The sequence below is a fragment of the Cynocephalus volans genome, chromosome 1 (genome assembly GCF_027409185.1).
Source record: "Cynocephalus volans isolate mCynVol1 chromosome 1, mCynVol1.pri, whole genome shotgun sequence".
Lineage (NCBI taxonomy): Eukaryota > Metazoa > Chordata > Mammalia > Dermoptera > Cynocephalidae > Cynocephalus > Cynocephalus volans.
The window spans coordinates 122783476-122805424 of NC_084460.1; the positions used below are offsets into that span (position 1 = coordinate 122783476).

The 21949-nt window shown below is 38.6% G+C and overlaps 2 protein-coding genes across 2 annotated transcripts in view; one reads left to right on the forward strand and one right to left on the reverse strand.

Moving 5' to 3' along the window:
- Window positions 1-21949, reverse strand: part of SLC49A4 (solute carrier family 49 member 4) — a 72050-nt gene that overhangs the window by 44856 nt on the left and 5245 nt on the right. Inside the window, exon 2 of the mRNA XM_063112591.1 lies at window positions 16858-16951. Within this exon, the coding sequence (XP_062968661.1) occupies window positions 16858-16951 (94 nt within the window). The remainder of the gene's footprint in view (window positions 1-16857; window positions 16952-21949) is intronic.
- On the forward strand, window positions 9049-13904 carry LOC134386807 (protein CDV3 homolog). Its single transcript, XM_063108934.1, is given in 2 exon segments — window positions 9049-9207; window positions 13296-13904. Coding segments are annotated over 2 exon segments (768 nt in total).

Here is a 21949-nt window from a genome sequence, read left to right on the forward strand (position 1 = left end):
CTTCAGACCTCACCCAGATAACCCACCCCCTTCCAGAAAGATTAATAACACATTTAAAGTCACATTTATGATTTTATAACTTTCACTTCTCTAAAAACGAGGAAGCTCCAGTCATCATATAACTAGTTAATGGCTAAGCAAGGACTAGAAATCAAAATCAGAAATGATTTTATCAGTTCACAAACCTCTCTACTCTCCCACATGATCTCATTCTGAAGGTTCTCTATTAGTAACAGTAATAATAAATATCATTGATTGTTAAGATAACCCAAGGTTCTTATGTCCAAAGGCATGCAATACCTGGCATATTTTTCTGTGCACAGACCCACTTTATAAATGGCTAGTTTATTATGACTATCACTGATAATAACATTACAGAGTTGGCTTTTTAGAAACTCAGTGAAAGTCCAGTATTCTTAACTTAAATTTTATATGTCTTTAACATGAAACAATTTAGAATCCATAAAAATGCTTACCTCTAAGACTCAATATGCCAACAGTTCAGAAACTTTCTCCCAATTCCTAATCACCTCACATTAAAATGAACTCATATGTTATAGGATTTCTTGAAAATGGCAAAAGTGCTAGAAACAGTTTTACTTTATTTAGCCCAAGAAAAGACAGGGCAATTAAAAGGGCCAGAGATGTTATGAATCAACTACAAGAAAAAGGAAGTTATAAAAGGAGAAATAGAGATGATGACAGGAAAGTAACAAGCCTTCCAAAGACGTTGTTATCATAGCCTCAAGTTTAGTTCTATGAAAATTTGTTTTACTTTTGTATCCTTAAGTGATTTTGGCCAATTATGTTTCAGGTAAAAATATCTGGTCAAGGCACCTGCAGCTAGACACTAAAGGGAATATAAAGATGAGTTATTACAGTCTTGGCCCTAAAGAAGCAAATAACTTACCAGGTACTGGTTATAGAAAGTACATAAAAAAACACAGTAAAAAGAATATTGGATTAGATATTAGAGGACTCATCTTCTAGACTCAGCTAAATTTATCAACTGTATAATCTTTGGTGAATCACTTATTTTCTTTCTGTTTCAGTTTCTCCAAATATACTTTATCTATATCACGGGATTTTTATTGGGGACAAATTTGATAATCTCTTGGCAGGGAAAAATGGACTTTGTCCTGGTTTGAGAGATGTATACCTCCCCCCATTTTCTCTCATACATTTTTTCTTGTCTCATAACTTTTATTTTGCCCTTTTACTTTAAAAGTATGCATACTCACAGTAGAAAATTTTGAGAAGAAAAAAAGAAGAAAAAAATCACCTACAAATTCAATACCTCAATTAAGACAACCAGTACTAATATTTTGATTTTCCAGTCTTTTTTTTTTTTCCAGTTTTTTTTCCAACGCATCTCTCTCTCAATCAATACTTAGCCCAGGTAATCACAGATATCATATTGAATATACAGTTTTATGCACTATATCATTTTAACTTAAAAGTCTATCACATGCATTTTTTCACTTCACTAAAGACTCTTTATAATCACAATTGTTAAGAATTTTGTGATAGTCTATTAGACAGATGCAGAAAAACTCATTTATCCATTTTCCTAATGTTGGGTAGTTAAGTTGTTTCCAACAACTTATTTGCTAATAATAATGCTTGTATAACAATCTTTGTATGCAAATATTAGCCACTTTCCAAATTACAGTTGACCCTTGAACACTGCGGAGGTTAGGGGTGCTGACCCCCTGTGCAGTTGAAAATCTGCATATAATTTTTGGCCCCACAAAAACGTTACTGTTGACCAGAAGCCCTACTGATAAAATAAACAGTTGGTTACCACATATTTTACATATAATATGTATTATATACTGTATTCTTACAATTCTTGCAATAAAGTAAGCTAGAGAAAAGAAAATGTTATTAAGAAACTCATAAGAGAAATACATTAACAATACTGCAGTGTACATTCATTGAAAAAGTCCACATATAAGTAGCCCTGCACAGTTCAAACCTGTGCTGCTCAAGGGACAAATGTACTTCTTTAGGGTCGGTAAGTCAAAGTGTGCGAACATTTTAGATTTTAGGCCTTATGAGACATACTCCCAAGTTACTTTTCAGAAGAGTTTGTAGTAATTTACATTCCTGTCAGTAGTGATCAACAATGCCTGCTTCATAAGCATTGAGTATCACTATTTAAAAACACACACACCCCTTGGTGTATTAGTTTCCTATTGTTACCGTAACAAATTACCACAAACTTAGTAGTTAAAACAACATAAATTTATTACCTTAAAGTTCTGTAAATCAGAAGTCGAATATGAGTCTCTAGGGGTAAAATCAAGGTGTTATTGGCAGGGCTGTATTCCTTTCCAGACGGTCTAGGAGATATTCTGTTTCCTTGTCTTTTCTAGCTGTTAGCAACTGTCTGTATTCCTTGGCTCATGGCCCCCTTCCTCTATCTTCAAGGCCTGCAACTGCAGCTTGAGTCCTTCTCTGATTTCTTCTTCTGTCACTCTTTTAAGGACTTTTGTGATTACATCAGGCCTACCTGGATAATACAGAATAATCTCCCTATTTCAAAGTCAGTTGATGTTTTAGCCCATTTTGTGCTGCTATAACAGAATACCTGAGACTGGGCAATTTATAAAGAACAGAGGTTTGTTTGGCTCACGATTCTGGAGGCAGGGAAGTCCAAGAAGCATGACACTGGCACCTGCCTGGCTTCTGGTGAGGGCATTTGTGTCATGTCACAACATGTGGAAGGTCAAAGGGGAAGCAGACACATGCAAAGGGGCCAAACACAAAGAGGGTCCTCCCTTGGTAACAACCTGCTCTCACAGGAACTAGTCCACTCTGTCTCCTGAGAGCAAGAATCCACCCACTGGCTAATGCCAGAACAGCAACAAGCCACCCCGTTGGGTGGAGATCCATGACCCAAACACCTCCCACTAGGTACCACCTCCCAACACTGACACACTGGCAATTAAACTTCAACATGAGTTTTGGTGGGGAAAAACCAACAATTGTATATTGCAGTATTTCTCATTTTGAATGAGTGCTTTATATACTTATCTAATTGTTTACCTGTTATTTCTCTTATTTTGACAAATATTTTTTTCTAGTTGGTCTATTTTTTTGAAGCAAAAATTTAGCAATTTGTAAGTAGTCAGATGTATCAATTTTTCTCTTTATGCTTTTCCTTTATTTTCATGGTCAGAAAAAATCTTTCCCATGTTGTGATCAGATAAATATTCCCATATATTGTTTTTCAGCTAAAGATTTAACTGTTTAGTTCATCTGAATTTATTTTGATGCACAGTATGAGGTGAGGATACAAAATGCTCTTTTTCTCCCACATAGGTAGCCAATTTGCCTGTGGTGAAGACAATTAACTATCCCCCAATATCCATTCTATTTTCCTTTTACATATAGAGCACCCCAAGTTTTTGCTAGGGTAAGCTACAGTCTACATTTCTAAGCCTGTCTTATAGCTAGCTGGGGCCTTGTTACTAAGTTTGGGCCAATGAGATTAGAGTGGGAGGACTTCAAGGTCAACTGCTCTCTCTCTGCTCTCCCTTTTCCTGTGGGATGAAATAGGACTATAGTGCCAATGAACTGGCTGTCAACTGTACTGTCAAGGTCATCTCCCTAAGGGAGCAACAGGATAGAAGGAGCTTAGGTCCCTAGATGACCTTGTAAATCAGAACTGCCTACCTGCCCTGAGCCACCTGCCAACCTTGGACTGTTAAATAAGAAATACTATCTTGTTTGAGCCATTCTATCTTTGGGTCTCCTTATTATAGCAGGTTAACCACTGACTCAATGGTTAGGCTATAGGCTGAAAAGGTAAGTGATTTGTGAGCCACAGGAAAACCACTGCTTGTGATAACCTGGAGCTGGCTGGGAAAACATCAGAACATTACTCTGTGTTTCCTGCCCCTTGCTGATTTTAGGATGGCACTGTAAGACAGATATAAAGTCAGGCAAGGGCTGGCCCATGGCTCACTCGGGAGAGTGCGGTGCTGATAAAGTCAGGCAAGGGTTAGCTGGTTTGCAAGCATGGATGGAAGAGTTAAGAGCTCTGCTAAGAGTTTCTCTCTGCCTGAGGCCTAAAATCGAAATTGATGAGAATCCAGGAATTTAAAGCTTCACGTTGCTTCTGAACCCAAATGGCAAGAAATAAAATGTCTTTCAGAGCTTGTCTAGCAGCAGAGATCAGGTGAATGGTGTTATTTTCCTACGCAGGCCTACTTTTTTCACAGTAGTCACCACTAAATTGTGGGAACAGGGATGGGCTGAGCACAAAAGCTGGTAGAGAAAGAAAGAGATTCAACAGGTGTAAGAAACATAACCAGAAGTAAAAATCTTTTGGTGTGGCTACATTTACATGGAACCTACTTGATATAAATAGGTCAGAAGACTACTAAGTGTTGAAGGGAAGTATACTGCCAAGATTGTACAAAACAGTTCTACAATAGTTTAAGATTGCTTGGTCCCTAAAGCAACCTTTAGGTCCCCAAATCAGAACCAGGCAGAAAGTGAAATGTGAAAGCTGTGTAGCCCCCAAAAAGGGCATAGCACCCAACTTCGGGTATAGCCACTGAGATAACGGACAAAAAGACTGGAGGACAAAGCCAAAAGCCACATGGGACAATGAAAGGAGTTACTCCCAGAGAACCACAAAGACCTGATAGAAACCAGAGATTCCAGATTTTGAGTTGGATGCAATAATTGGACAGGACTTTAGGTTTTCTACTTTGAAGAAGGATGAATATGTTCTCTGCAGGGGTATGGATACATGGAAGCCTTCGATGGCAGAGACTACTTTCTCCTAACTATCCACCCTTTCTTTCTTTTGTTATAGCAGCCTTGAGTTTTAACAGGGTACATGGCGGCTGAGCTACATTTCTAAGCTCTCTTGCAAAAAAGGTGTGGCCATGTGATAAGTCTGTACCAATGAGACATGAGCAGAAATGTTACATACAACCTGAGTCATCACCTAATGATGCAGTCACTTGCCTTGGATGTCCTAGCTCCCCTTCCTGTGGGTTACAATGGCAGAATAATGAGCTAGATTCGACCATGGGGACAAGGATATCACTCTAAGGGATGTTGGACCAACAACAGAGAAGGAACTTAGGTCCCTGGAGAACCTGATAGAAGAGAGCTGCCTACCTGCCTTAAATAACCCACTGTCTTTTAAACTGTCCCTTGAGAGAAAAATAAACGTTTTTTTGAGCCTCTGTATCTTTGGTCTCTTTGTCACACTGCTTAGCCTGCACTTGACTAATATGTTCATAGGCTGTCAATAAACGTTGACTGTTGAATTATGAATTTAAATAATGAAATCTGGGAATCAACATTTAGGTATGTTTATTATATCCATTTTTCCATTCAATTTTCAAAAATGCTAATATATTTATATATCATTTACAAATTACCTATCATATTTGCAACACATATTTCTCCCAGTTTGTGTTTTAATTTAATGATCTGTTTTGAAGCATACAGGTTCAAAACGCTGAAGTAGTTAAAATGTTAGCCTAACCCTAATCACGAATCTTTCCCTTTGTGATTTTTTTCATTGTTATTATGCTTGGAAAAAAGCAATCTCTTTCGGGATAAGATTAATTTTTTCTTATCCTGTCTCATCTTAAATATGTAGCTCTCCAATCCATCAGGAATATATTTTAATGTGTGATGCAAAGAATTCAATTCTTTTCTTAATACGTAACCATTTTGCCAAAACACTTAGATAAACCTACATTTAATAAAATATGAATTATTTAATACTACTACTTACTTATGGTTTTTATTATATATTAAATTATTATCAACATCTGCTTCTGGCCTATCTATTTTGTTCCTATAATCATTTTGTTGCTAATAAAATAGAGTTTTAATTGTTTGTTCCTTTTAGTATTAAGAGAAGAAAAACCTGAGGTAAATCCTTATTTCAAAGAAAAGAATGGATAGACATTTGCAATAGATTTTGAATATATTAATACTGACTTTCAACTCAGTGTACTCTGAAAATCCTATCCACATTCAAGATTGTGATGACGTACAGGAGGGAAGATTATCATCAGGAAGGGGCATGCAGGGGACTTCTGAAGTTTTAAACTGGGTAATGGTACATGGGTATCTGCTTGATGATTATTTCACTAAACTGTATGTTTTATGTATTTCTACATATGTATGATATATTGAACAAGAAAAAAGTAAATAAAAAATTCATATATGACATTGTGGGCCCTTGGAAAAAATGTCTGAGAAATAGCCATATCTCAATGTGATTCTGTGAAATATATATTTGGTCTTTGTCCCCCACTTCCTGGTATACAACTCCTAAAATCCTTGGAAATCTCCAAAGTAATGTGTCTTTTTCTATGCTAATGAGTTGACTGGTGGCTGGCAGCCCCTAGGCTTCAGGATGGGGACCAGTCACCAGAAAGACCAAGGCAGGATTAGAGAGTTGAGACTTTCGGTCCCAATCCCCAATCTCTGGGGAGGGGAAAGGGGTTAAAGGTTGAGTTGATCACCAATGATTTAATCAATCATGCATAAGTAATGAAGCTTCCATAAAACCCCAACAGCACAGGGTTCTGGGAATTCCTGGATAACTGAACATGTGGAGGTTCCTGGAGGGTGGCACACCCGGGGAGGGCACAGAAGCTCCGCACCCCTCCCCCCACCTCGCCCTCTGCATCTCTTCATCTGTATCCTTTATAATATCCTTTCTAATAACATGGAAAATGTAAGTAAGCGTTCCCCTAAGTTCTGTGAGCCGCTCAGCAAATTAATGGAACCCAAGGAAGAAGCTGTGGGAACCCCAAATTATAGCCTATTGGTTAGAAGCACAGGCAAAATACCCTGGGGCATCACAAGTGGGGGCAGTCTTATGGGACGGAGTCCTTGACCCTGGGATCTAATGCTACCTCCCAGTAGACAGTGTCGGAATTGAACTGAATTAGAGGACACCCTGCTGTTGTCCACTGAAGGACTGATTCCTTGCTTGGTGTGTGGGGAAAAACCCCCACGCATTTGGTCACAGAAGTCTCCTGTATCGATTGTGGTGTGAGAGCAGAGGAAAAACAGTTTGTTTTTTCGACAGACTTAAAGACAAAAAAGGGGAGAAAAAGTTTTCCCAAAGCTCTAAAGATAATTTTTACACACCTTTTTTTGGGGGGTGGGGAGAGGAGGCGACTGGCCAGTACAGGGATCCAAACCCTTGACTTGGTGCTATGGGCAGCAAGCCCTAACCAACCGAGCTAATCGGCCAGCCCTGCACACCTTTTTCACTCCCTTTTTCCCCTGTTAAATGATTATCATGAGTGGTTACACTCTCTTACCACTCACTCTTATCTGAAGCCCATCTGACCACCTTGTAAAAATACAGCCATTAAACCCGACCCCTGGAGTTTTAAGAGTCAAACTGGGGCAAATAGAACTATTAAAGGCTTAACCTAATCTGCTTTAAAATAAGACACTAAGTATATATATAATGTGATTATATTGTGGGACGGACAAGCACAATGCAATTTGCTCAATTAATTACTATTTACAGTGAAGGTGCTATGTGCCTAATGGGGGAGTTGTCAAACTTAAATGAGCATAAGATTAACCACAAGAGCTTGTTAAAACTGTTCATTCTTAGGGTTCACCCCAGAGCCTAATTGACTAGGATGAGAGTGGGACCCAGGGATCTGTATTTTAATAAGCAGGTAGTCTCTGGGTCATATTTTTAAAAACACTGATCTACGAGAATCTGAATATTATGTATTTCACAGAGAAGAATCTTAGTTCTTAAATCTACCGATTGTTCCTTACCACATCAGAAGGTCTACATTTCCATACTGGAGAAATTTACATACAACCCTTCCTTGTCTTTTCTTATTCTCATTACTGAAGCTCTGATGTGGTCATTTTAGTTTTACCTCACTAGTGCTTTCAGTCAAAAAGGTAGTATATGGGGACTTCCAGTCAAGATTGAGGAACAGACGGTCCCCACCGTCACTCTCTCCCACAAATCAACCAATTTACAACTATAAAAAAAGCAATGACAGCCAAGCTGGGGTTTCTAGAGCTCAGGGGAAGAGGAGGAGAGACCTATGGAGTGCATGAAGGTGGGAGAAGCCACAATGAGAGAAAGAAAAAACCGCTCCAACGTTTCAAGCCCCAGCTGCTTCCAGGCTGGAGCTGCTGAACACATGGAACAGGAGCCGGCAGAAGCCACAGCTGTGCCCCTCAGATGAAGTTGCTTGGAGGCTGCAGTGGAGAAGAGGGCCTTGGTGACCCCCAGGCCAGCAAGACCACTAATAGGGTTCCTGTGGACCCACATAGGAGTGAGGAGCCAGAACAACTGGATAAAAGGAGCCACTCAAAGGCCAGTGAGTCATCTCAAGGGACCAGTGCACAGCCCGTCCCATGGGAAGTGTTTGCAGCACGGGCTGTGGAGGTCCACTGGGAGAACAATGGGACAGCAAGGACAGCTGATCTGCAGCCCAATCAGCCAAAAACCACTCAGAGGAGACTGGTCAGGAATATAGAATTGCATGGGGTGCAGTTTGATGAAAAGACTCAGGCCCAGATCAGAGTTTCTACACAACCCAGGTGCACCAGATTTCACTAGACCCAGAAGTATCTATAAAGTCAACTATTAAACCCTGATCTGCACAAAAAGCCTTCCCCAGGGAATCAGCAGCAAAGCAGCAATTTAGCTCAACCACACAGCTCAAGTACTGGTCCCCACAGGAAGTTCCTCCATTTTAGAAGTAAGCAAAGGACAACAAATTAGTTCCAGCACAGAGTTTAAGTGGTGGGAACAGCAAATAATGCAACACAGAACTGAAAGAAAAAACAAAGTACCTGCAACCAGATACAAAGTTTGATATTAGTAAAGGTCTCATTTCACCAAAGAACACCTATAACACCTAGAAGGACCAGAAGTCCCCTGGGCTACCAAGCCAGGAAGAGGGGAGGGCTAGGGGCCTCAGTAATGACCCCTGACATCTACAACCAGTCCCAAGGGGGGGATGAAGGCCTCAGCCATACACCCCGACACACACAACCACCCCAGTGATGACCCCCAAGCCACTGCAGGAAGCGACCTGGGCTGTCCAGGGCCAAGGTAGTGGTGAGGTCTCGGACCTTGGCCACGCCCCCCCTGACACCCACAGCCAGCCCAGGGACAACCACCAAGCCGCAGAAAGAAGGGTCCTGGGTTCCCAAGCTGGGGTGGTGGGGGGACGAGGGCTTTTGCCACACACCCCCCCCCGACATCTGTACCCAGCCTGCCTGGCAATGACTAAGCCACCACTGGAAGCCCCCTGGTCTCCCCTGTGGGAATGAGGGTGGTGCCACAGGCCTCAATCCCACCCCCGCTTCCTCCTCCTTCCATCACATTTCATTCCTCTTTCCCCTCTCTCCCTCCTTCCCAACTGCTCTGCAACAATATCCTAGAATGTAAAAAAAAAATTAATAAAAGAGCAATTAAAAAAATAAAACAAAACAAAACAAACAAATAAACAAAAAGGTAGCATATGTGCATGGTAAAAATATTCCCAAGAGTAGAGAAGAGTATAAAATAAAAACCCAGACTTCTAGTTCTTTAGGCCCCCTCCCCAGAAACAACCAATGGTAATGCTTCTTCCAGAATTAGTCCTTGCCAAAAACTGGAATATATCCCTTCCATGTTTTTCTAAGTAGAATCATATTAAACATAATGTTCTAAATTTTGCCTTTTTACTAAACAATATATCTTGGAGATAGTTCCATACCAGCACTTATAGAACTTTTACATCCTTTTCACAGCTGCATACTGTTCCATTATAGACTGCACTATAACTAGTCCTCTGTTGAGGGCATCTGGGTTGCATCCAGCCTTCGGCTATTACAAGCAAAGCTGCGCAAACATGGTAGTCCTTACAAACTGGCAGAGCTTTCTATGTTGGCTAATTTTCTGTAAGTGCAAATACTGGATTAAAGGAGATGTAGATTTTGAATCTGATATTGCCAAAATGCCCTCCAAATAGAATGCCCCAAACTGCTCACATATCAGCAATGCCTGTTTTCCCCCATACCTAAGGCAACAGCGCACATTCATACTTTTTTTACTTTTGCCAGTAAACAGACATCTGTTATTTTAATTTTCATTTCTTTAATTACGATGGCAAGTTGAATATCTTTTCTGAAAAGTTCATGTCATTTGTATTTTGATTTCTGTAATTGCTTGCTCATATCCATTACCCATTTTCCTACTGAGTTACTATTTTTCTTATTTATTTGAAAGAATTCTTATCAACTAAGGAAATTACCCCATTTGTCTTATTGTTGCAAATTTCTCCCAGTTTTTAACTTGTCTTTTGACTTTGTTTTACAATATATTTAATCATGAAAATATTCTAAATTTTTATGTAGCCAAATGTATCAAGCTTTTCTTTTATGGCTTCTGGGATTTGTGTCTTAGTTGAAAGGCCTTCTCCACTCTCAGATTCTTTAAAACAGTCATTCTCTAATACGTGTATGGTTCATTTTTTACATTTAGTCTTTGATCCAACTGAAATTTACTTAAGTGATAAGGCAGGGATCTAGGTTTGTCTTCCTCATTTTTTTTTCAGACATCTAAGCAGCTGTCACAAAACCACTTAGTATAACAATTCATCTTTTTTGTTATGATCGTTTTATATGTAACTTTGCCAGCTACAAAGCATTTCACAATGGAATATATTTCTAGAAAGTCAATGTTTACTATACATGCTAGTTTACTATACGTGTTAGTAAATGTTATCTATTGCTAACATTAATGAAAATTACTCTGAATTGAAAGATAACATGGCATGTGTTATGAGAATAACTTGATACACCTATGATTAAGGGCAGGTATAAGTTCACCCTCTAGATTTTTTTTTTTTCTCAGTGGCTGGCTGGTACAAGGATTGAACCCTGGGCTTTGGTGTTATCAGCACCATGTTCTAATCAACTGAGCCAACTGGCCAGCCCAGAAATTTTTTAATTGTTTGCTGGGCATGCATTATAATATTTCACATTACAGAATAATGCCATTCACTACTATAGAGTAATGCCATTTACAATTTTTTTGTATGATTTGCTTCCAGATCATAAAAGAAGAAATGACTTATAATTCATTATTCAAAGTTCCTTATTTATCTATGATGTTAATAAGAGAAAAGTGGCAAAATAATTTTTTCCTGAATTTTCATTGGTACTACACAGAAATAAAACACCATTAGGAAGAGCTTGTCAGAAAACTGCTACTTTCATATTTTGAGACTTACGAAAGCCAAGAGATACAGGAAGTCAGGTGTGCAGGGGTACCCATTCCAGAAGGCTAGGTCAGATGCTCCAAGTAAAACAGGGGTAGAAAAATATAGATTGCTAAATCTTTGTTTCAATGCTGGCCAAATGCATATTAAAGGTCTCTTTGTCAGATGGAGACTGAAGCTTAAAAGTGGTGCTGTATCAAACCTATTAATTGAAAATACATGTTCCAATTGTAGCATTTTCATTTCAACAGCTGCACAGTGCACTGTTAATAATACTGCATGGACACAAATGAAGTCCTATTCCAAGGGATACTATTCCTATATTCATTATAGATGAATATATAAGGATTGAAAATTCAATTTATTCCCACTTTTTATGAAAGATTCAATCTCTCTGCTCTTTATTTCTCTTTATCTGTCCTGTCTTTGTTTAAATGTCCTTATGAGTTCTATTTCTTTTTCATACCACCTTCTCCATCAAGATGGAGAGTCAACTCTTTATTATTCCTACAATTTTATATCTAGAAAGAACATAAAGGGATATAAGACTGGAGAGAAGTAGTAGTATGGATGATCCAAAACAGAAGAAAAGTTAACAAAAATATTAATAGGCTTTTTTAAAGAATGCATTGTTGAATTTAAGCTTATACTGAAATTTGTACTTAAAAACTGTAGATGCTTACAAAAAAAACCTGTGGATGTTTGAAAAATTGAGAGCATCTCACATACAATAATGAAACTCATATGTTAAAACCTAACTCAGAAGGATGGGAAATGATACCTAGCTTTCCACAGGAACCCAAATGATTTTTTCTATCTTCCTTTTAAAATATGAAGCACGTGTACCCTAAATTTTCTAGAAAGAGAAAATACTTTGAAAATTCAATAGTGAACATTTATCTTGAAACCGAAAAATTCTGTTCCAAACAAAAGTCCACATCTTGTCCTAAAACACAGTCGCCTCTCCACTGGTACTCCCCATCTGTTAATGGAATCAATAATTTCAGAGTCTCTCCAGTGCCACTCAATCATATCACCTCCAATCTCTTTTCCTCATGTTCTCCCTCACATCTGTGCCATCCTTTCCATTCCCACAACTTCCCACAGCAACGAGTCATTCTGGACTCCTCTTTGTCTTACTCCCCACATCTGGTCCATCAGCAAATCCTTCGAAATGTAATCAGAATTTAACCATTTCTCATAACCACCACTGCCACCACTATGGCCCAAGCCACCACCATCTCTCACCTGGTCTCCTCATTCATTCATGCCTGTGACCTCCAGCTTCAGTCTATTCTCAGTAGAGCAGCCTGTGGCCACGGCACCCCACAGTCCAAAACCTCCAGTGGTTTCTGAGCTCAGAAAAAGCTGAAGTCCTTACAGGAGTTGACAAGGTCTTAAAGGATCTGGTCGCACACCTCTGCCACCCCTAACTATTCTGATCTCATTTCTAACCAGTCTTCCCATGAAGTCTCTCACTTGGCTCCAGCCCCACCCCTCCCCCTTTTACACTTGAGCTTCTCTCTGAATGGAATGCTTTCTCCTAAACACTGTGTCGCCTGTTTACTTTCTTCAGGTTTTTATCCCAAAAGGTTATCTTCCCAGTAAGGTTTCTTCTTTCTGAAATCTCACCACCCTTCCCTTGACATCTCAAATTCTTTCCTATTTTAATTTTTTATTCCATAGCATATACTATATATTTTACTTATTTATCTAGTTTATTGCTGGTCTCCCCAACTGGAATGTGAAACTCTACAAAGTAGGGATTTTTGTCTGTTTGTTCTCTGCTGTATTCCCAGTGCCCAGAAGAGAGCTTGGCACATAGTAGGACCTCAGTGAATTTTGTTGAATGAATGAAATAATAAATGAATAAACAAACAGAAGAATGACTCCACCTTGGGCACTCATTGCATCTTTCCTGGTCTCCCACCAGCAGTCTCTACCCCTATAATCAATCAATATAACTCAATCAGTAGTTTACCTAATATGGGTCTGATGCTATTGCTCCTTTGATTAAGAGCCTAAGTGGGTTGGAGTCCCAAGGGCAGTGCCCACCGCTTGGCCCCACCCTTCTGGGCCAAGGAAGCCACAGCCGTGGCTAAGATGGAGGAGCTGAGCCTGGAAAACTTCTTTGCCAGGAGGGACAAGAAGAAGAGGAAGGACTGGAGCAGCCAGGTGGTAGGCCCCAGCAGGAGCAGTGGGGTCCTGGGCATAGTGGCTGTCAGGGTGTGTACAGTGGCCTGGCTGGGTGCTGGAGAGACTGTGGGCATCATCAAGGCAGTGAAGAAGGATGAAGATGAGTGGAAAGAATCTCAACAAAAAGAGTTTGATTACAGCGGCCTCAGGGTCCAGGCAATGCGAATAAGTGAGAAGGAAGAAGATGATAATAAAATGAGAGAAGATCCAGGTGATAACTGGGAAGAAGGTGGTGGTGGTGGTGGTAAAGAAAAATCTTCAGGTCCCTGGAATACATCAGCTCCACTATAAACTCCTCTTGCTCCAGAAATTGTTACAGAAACCCCAGTGACTAGTGGTGTGGATAGGCCTCCTGGGGCCAAGTTCACCACAACAAGGAAAACAGCACAAGGACCACCAGAAATATACAGCGATACACAGCTCCCACCTCTGCATGTAGAAAGCCAGAAGTACTGAGCCTTTCTAAGGCTTGACTACCTCACATTTGCTGCACTCATTGTGAACTTCATGTGGACTGCAACTTTTAGATAAGAAGGTTACAACTTTAAGAGTCAATGTGAACCCTGAAACCAGCTCTACTGGATTCCTATCAGAAATCATGCAGAAAGTCAGCCATCTGAATTCTGATGTGCGGCAAAAGATGAAGATTTAAGCGACCTTAATCAACCTGTCCTGTGCTCCACCCTTAAGGAATACTCTGTGGTAGGCTACAGCTATATTAGACTTGCTGGAACATGACACTCTCAAAAGAACTGGTGTGTTCAGATCTTCTGTGTAGGGCTGTGATTTATAACTTAAACTCTCGCATTCTGAGATACAAATTAAATTCAACCAAACTTGGGTCTACTGAACGAGAAATGGTGGGGGAGGGAATAATCTTTTCTTTTAGTAATTTCTTTATTTGGATAGTGCTTTCTCTGTGTTCCAAATTAAGGCCTTTTTTGCTTTGAGGTGGAATAAGTTATTTGACAGAGCATATAACTGAAATATGCATTAGAATTGTGAAATGTGTTGTGAATTTGTCAATCCCTACAGTGGAACCAAATAGCCTTTTTATGTTTTGGCTGGCCAGTATAGGACTCAAACCCTGGGCCGTGGTGTTATCAGCACCATGCTCTAACTAAACGTGCTAACCGGCCAGCTACCAAATAGCCTTTGATGTAAAGGGCAGTGGATGCCGGAGGCTCTACATCAGGAGCTACTAAAGCCTCCTCTAATCAGGTCTAAAATGTACAGTAAACTGCACTGGAAAGAGTATGGTTTCTGCTCAGGCTGAGGGATTCACTGACCTGTCCTTATAAATTCAAAAGCAATGTAAGCAAAACCTCATCTAAAACCCATTTAAGTTTATGGCTCTTGCATGATCTCTAATAAAAATTCATTACAAACTTGTGCCCTAAATTTTAAGGTATTGGGTGTTCTATAGATGCAGTGGTTGTCCCAGCTAGCTCTATTATCAACCTTTTGGTATGTCTTTATGTTGTTCTTTTGCAGAGTCAGGGCGAAAGACAGGTGATATAGCACTTCTGTTTTTAATAATTACAGCTTAAGCTATCCAGTAGTTTTTAGTCTTTAAAAGGGACATGAAGAAGCTACCCAAGAATACTGAAAAGTATCTTTTCACCTAATAAGATGGTCTGGCAATTTCCTAGTTTTGTGTCTGTGGTTCAATAGAAATATTTCAAGGTGGTATGTGATCACTTGGGGCAGAGTCTGGGTTTCTCTGTAATGAATCCCTTTGCCAAATGCAGGAGGTGCAGACTTGCTACTGGATAAATTGAAGCAGATGGGTGAGTAAAGCTATCCTGATGTGGGAGCACTTTCCTGTAGGAATTCAGTCTTGATGGAAGTGTCAGTGCAGGAATTAGACTCCTAAGAGGGTTACAGTATTCTCCTGACAGGACCTGCCAACCACTTCTGGGCAATAATGTTGGCATTATTTGAGATGGCAGGCAGGTGGCCTACCTTCTGATACATTTGGGTGAGTAACTGAGCCAGCCAAGGGGAAGTGGGATGATTAAATGAGAAACAAATGGATTCTTGGTTAAACAGAAGACTTCATTTGGGAACCAAAAATCTTAACAAATAATCTCTTGGACCTTGAACCACATATATTCCCTGAAAAGTATGCATTTTATTTCCAGCAAGATTTTATTGGGTGTTACGTTATTGAGGAATGAACTAAGATGAATACGTGGAGGTGTTATTTAATGGCATACTGTACTAGAAATCTGAAGACCTGCAGCAGATTTAAATTCTAGCACTTGTTATGACTTTTTAAAAGACTGTGAAATTATCAAAATGCACATGAATCAAGTTTTAATATACAATATGGATAAATGAGACTGTCCATTGTACCATTTCTTTGAATTCTCAAGCATGTTTTGGCAGTGCAAGAACTCTAACATTGACAAATTCAATAAAAAGTAAATATGTGGGGGGAAAAAAAAGAGCCTACATGGCTCACAACTGCCTCGTGAGGAAAGTAGAATTCTACAGGATGGCATCAAGATCCTTCATAATCAATTACCCTTTTCTAACCTCATCTCATTATATCTCATTCTTACACCTTAATCTGTAGACCAGTGTCTTCAAAACTTGAGTAATTTATGGGTCCTTTTGAAAGGGAAAAAATTTCTCAATGGCTCTCAAGTTGACATTCAAGGACTCCAGCTTGAAAAACTCTAATTTAAGAAATTGACATCCTGGTCAATGAAAACGTCTTTCATTGTATTTTACTGGTAAAATAATTTTTAATATTATAACCAAAATGAAAACAAAATTTTTAAATCTTCATATACCTTGTACCCCCTGGAAATGAATCCATGGACCTCAGTTACAGAAATGCTGCTGTACACAAGTGAAACTACCTACTCACCCCAGAAGTGGTCTATGCTTACTTGCCTCCGTGCCTTCACTTCTGTGGTCTGCCCACCCTGGAATACCCTTCCCCTGACTACAGCTGCCAAAATTCTAGTCATCACTCAATGCCTACTGTAATTACCCTCTCCTCTGTGAACTCTTCTTTTTGATAAACCCTCAGACAAAACTTCTCTCAGTCTCTTGGGACAATTTTATATCTATTCTATGGCATTAACTACACTATTATATATGTAGCATGTTATACTATTATTTTCTCATGGTTATTATAGCTCCTAGATAGCATGAAGATTAACTTGTTTTTTTATTTCCGTAACAATTAGTATAGTGTCTTCCATATGACAATGAATAAATGTCCATTGAGTTAATCATCATGTAGGTTAAAAAAAACAAATGCTTCTATAAATATGATCCTCTACTGATCTTCTTAAAAATGAAACTGTTTACTAAAAGCCTTATAAGCAAACATATAATATACTCAAAAGAGAAAAATGTGGGGAAAAATTTTAAAGTTATTTATAGGATTTACCTTCTTTTAAGTATTAAGTCTGATATAGGTACACATCTTAGACCAGTTCCCAACACCATAAGGAAGGATGTCAGAAGCACAGTTACCCGAAGACCTAAAAAGAAACAAAAACATTTATCTTATTTTCTATTTTCTCTTAAGTAAGTCCAATGTTAAGAATAATTTTTTTTTAACTAAATCATACTATTATATTCTAATATTATGGCTTTTCTCTATAACTCCCAATATAAAAAAACAACAACAACAACCAAACCTACATGCTGAAAATGAAATTATTCTAACTTTAATAGAAAACTGGAATGATCATATCAAGGATGAGGAAGAAGTTCTATTAGCTCTAATTTTTCACAATGGACATCTAGACTGTTTTTTGTTCAGATATAATACTAAAAAATATAGAAAATGATTTTAAAAGACTAGGTATTTTAGTTGTATATCTCTAACATAAAAATTCTAATTTTCAAATGCAAGCTGCTAATTAAAAAACTCTAAACTATCCCTAAAAAGTATAGTGACAGATTATTGCTTTAAGTTTTCTCAAAAATAACAACTGGCCAACTACACATTTTATCTTGAAATCAGGACAAGATAATACTTGTTACAGGGTCATAGGAAATGGCCCTTTAGGACTCTCTGAATATTAATACAATAATGGTCTTTTAATTTTCCTTGATTTATCCAATGGTTTTCACAACTTATAGAATGATGCTGTTTAAAAAAAAGAAAGAAAGAAAAAGCATTGCTCAGAACTTTAGAAGACAATGTGGATCAGATAGCTTTTTATTTTGTATTCCAAATATGATCAATTATTTTGAAAATGTGTGCCAATGGTCAGTCACATGGATAATAGGGCAAAAGAAAGTATAAGAGTACAAAAATAAAAATATACAAACAAGGTAAACAGAAATAGATACAATATTCTAGCTATGGCAGAAAAATATAATGGAACTGTATCTTCCTATTGCTGGAATGCTACACTTCTGTTAATACCAGACTAATATTATCTTACTGTTTGTGAGATCCCACACGTGGCTTATATTGTCTATGGCAAAGGTGGCCACATTCCTTCAAATTTCTCCCAAATCCAACATTACCTTGAAACCATTTCACACAGAGAATAGACTTACACTGATTAACACAATTTTTCCTTTTTTCTAGGGTTTTCTTTCTCTTTGCAGAGGGTAGATGGTTAAATGTTTGGATTTCTTTTTTTGTTTTTTGTTTTTTCTTAAATTTTACTTTATCAGTATACAGTAAGTTGATTTTCGTGTCCCTTTACCAATGTCTCCTTTCACCCCTCCCTCTTCCCCCTCCTCCCATCAACATCATATAATGTTCGGATTTCAAAGGGCTTCTCTGCTTGAAAGAAATTGAAAGTCAACAAAAGTATAATTATGCAGATCGGACAGAGCAAGGAAATAAATGAGATCCAGATCAGGCATGCACATGCTACACTGAGGATAACTTGTGATATGAACTGAGTTAACTTTATAATATTCTTATATAATCTGAGTATGATTAATACAATTTGGCAGAAGAAATACCATAGAGAATCGTGCTTCTAACAAGTAATGTGTACATACTGTTCATATACGGCTTCTACTAAAAGAACAGATTTTAAAACTACATTATAGCCACAGAAAATAGAGTGCCATTAATGAAAAGTACATACACAGTCATATATATCCTAAAATTGATAAAACATTGTTCTTATAAGGTTATACTGGGTATCCTATGAGATATTGAATAGAATTTTATAGATGTGGGACTATAAGGCTTATGCTCTACATGACGTTTATTTTTTTCTAAAGATTTTGTTTGTAATTAAGGTAAGCAGCCACAAAGCGAGCATTAGGGCATTGGTATAGCCCATATGGTCCCAATAACCAGGCTTCCTATCATAACTGCTGAAAGCTAGCACACTTTTCTAGTCAATTATGCTTTTTATCAAATATATGACAATATAACAGCTAATATAAACTTCTAAGAATGAAGAAGTTGTAAAAAGCTGCATTAAAGCAACCTCACAGTTACAACTGTTGGCTTTCCTGCACATTTTTAATAGTTTCCAAGTACTGCTTAATCCATTCCAGTTGACAATCGATCTTGAAGAGAATGCTTTCGTCATGTCACTCATATTTGGCAAGGCATGACTCTATAACTCCATGTAATCAAAAAGCTATCAACTCACCCAGGGAGGAGAGGTATAAGGACCCCAGAAAAATAGGCTTATGACACATGTAGGACATTTATAGAAATAGACCCCAAGGCATTATAGTACTAGGATATGAATGCAAAAACCATCTGATAAAAAGTATTATTAGAAAAATGTCAGAAAAACAAACAAAATTAATTTCTGTTCAAACATGGCATCCAGACACTGCAGGAAGCTTCCTTTCAATGTATGAGATAACTCCTTTTGCCAGGTACCCATTGGGTACAGGAATGGAAGTCTCCACAACAGGTGCCTAAAGAATCAGGATGTGTGTGTGTCATACACACCCACCCACAACAGAAGAGTGGAAAATAAGCTACAGACATAAAGTTCACCTGGTAAGACCATTCTTCCCCAGGCTCCACACTTTTATCAGTCAGAGTGAAGACGAGCTCTGTTTACTCCTGGAAAGACCTCCTTCTCCCTACGCACTACAGCTTTGACACCCCAATCCACCTTGGAGACTATCAAGACTAAACCCATCATGCCTGCTTTTCCTGTTTACATCAGACACGAGAGATTCGAGATTCAGTTTATCTTTATCCCAGTATTGCTTCATTGCATCCCCCAATCTAACTTCATCTCTGCCACCACCCCAACTTCTGAAACCTTCCCACTATGCCTCCTGGAGCATTCAGTTCCAATCAGTGGAATCCCTACATTCTCAAGCTCTTCCAACCAACTCTCCACTTTCTTACTGTCACTGAAACCTCTCACCTGAGTGGCACCGCTCCCCTGCCACTTCCAGATCATTGTTATTCTCTTTGCCCTGAGCTCCTCAGTCTTTTTCTGTCTATACTTTTAAGATTTTCTCTTTACCACTGGTTTTAAGCAATACTATTATGATGTGCTTTGGTGTCATTTTCATCATGTTTCTTCTGCTGGGATTCTTGAATTTCTTATATTTGTTGGTTTATAGATATCAAATTTGGAAATTTTTCTGTTATCACTTCTTTGATTTTTTTTTTTTTGCACTACCCCATCTCACTCCATGCCCTCCCCCCTTACCTCACTCTTCTCCTTCTGAGACTCCAATTACATGTATATTATGCCAATTAAAATTGTACCACAGCTCACTGATATTCATGGTTTTTTGTTTGTTTGTTTTTACTCTTCATTTCTGTGTTCCATCAGGGATATTTTCTATTGCTATGTCTTCCAGTTCACATTGATCTTTTTTTTTTTTTTTTTTTTTTTTTTACATTGATCTTTTCTTCTGTAATGTCTAATGGCTATTAAATCCTGTCCATATATTTTTTTTCATCTCAGATACTAATTACATTTTTCATCTCTACAAGTTCAATGTTGGTTCATGTTTTCTTTGTCTCTCCTTAACATGCTCATGCTTTCTTCTATCTTTTTCAACATATGTAGTATGTTTGCAGAGGTTTTTCCATTCAAGCTGTTGGGAATGTGAACTATTCCCAGCCTTGTGTGAACTTTGGGAATTATTCTTACTGCTCCTTTTTGGTGGTCCTTTCTCCAGTCCTGGGTAATTTCCTAACATGTATCTGCTGATCAATGCTCAGCTGAAAACTGAAAAGGAACTCTCTCTGTGAAGCTTCCTCCTCTCTGGTATTCTGCCCTAAGCATTCTAGCTAGCTATGTCGGCCTCTCTGAATTCTCACCTCTATCTCCTCAACTTAGGAAAACTGCTGGGCTCTGTTTGGGCTCACATATCTGTGCTGCTGCCTATAATATTCTCTCCAGGCAGTAAACTGAAGCAATCACTGTCTTGCCCTGCCTGTTGTCTAATGTCTGAAAACCATTGTTTCATATATTTTGTTTTGTTTTTCAAATTTATTTAGTTTCATATATTTTGATTTTCTGTTTTTTGTTTTTAGCTGTGTAAGATGGAAGGATAAATCCAGTTCATGTTACTCCATCATGGCCAGTCTGGTATAATTTTCTCTGACTGTAATACCTACCTCTCCTTGCTGCAGCTGTCTGCAAACCACCATATGCCTGCCTCCAGGTCTTTCACCCTCACTGCTTAAAGATGTCTTGGCTCATTATTACTCCTTTGGACATTACTCCTTTTATAAACCTGGTGATTTCAATATCCATATGATGACCATTTCAATATCCTGGCCTCTCAGTTCCCTGACCTCTTATTCCATGGTGTCCTTTACCTTACTTCAGCCATCCACTTTCTTGGTTATACTCTGACCTTATCTTTACTATAATTGCATCTATGTCATAATTTCAATTTCCAGCATCCCCCACTCCTCAACTATGACCTCCTCTCTTTCCCACTCACTCCCTATAGAACTCTAACAACAACAAATTCTTGATCCAATAAAGAATGACAGTTTTGGAGCCTACTACTTCTTCTCATCCACCTCATGTGTTTCCTTTTCTCCTTTACTCAGCTTAGAGTCCATGTCCATTGTTTTATTGTTCTCTACATAAACTTCCACTCTTGGCCTGCCCTTCGTCAGTCCTATTCACCTAGCAAAACTGTAATACTGGTAAATCTCTCTCTCTGCCAACTCTGTCCATACCTGCACTTGCCCAGCAGAACAGGTTGGAGGAAAACACACAACCATGCTGACTGGTATCACTTCAAATTAATGATCAATCATTTAAAGTAGGCCCTTGGTGCTGCCCAACAATCCTACTATAATTTTCTAGTCCACATGTTCTCTGCATTTCTAGAAATAGCTTCATAACTTATCCTCTCTTCAGTAGCTGTTCCTCTCTTCAATAACATGTCAGGTGACAATTTTGCTTCCTATTTTCTGAGAAACATAAGCAAAGATAACTTCCACAAGACCCTACCACCCCCCATCTGCATCTGTATTTGTATACTCTATCTTCTCTTCTGTTACTACTGAAGAATAAGCTGTCAACACTTCTATGTAAGACCACCTTTAC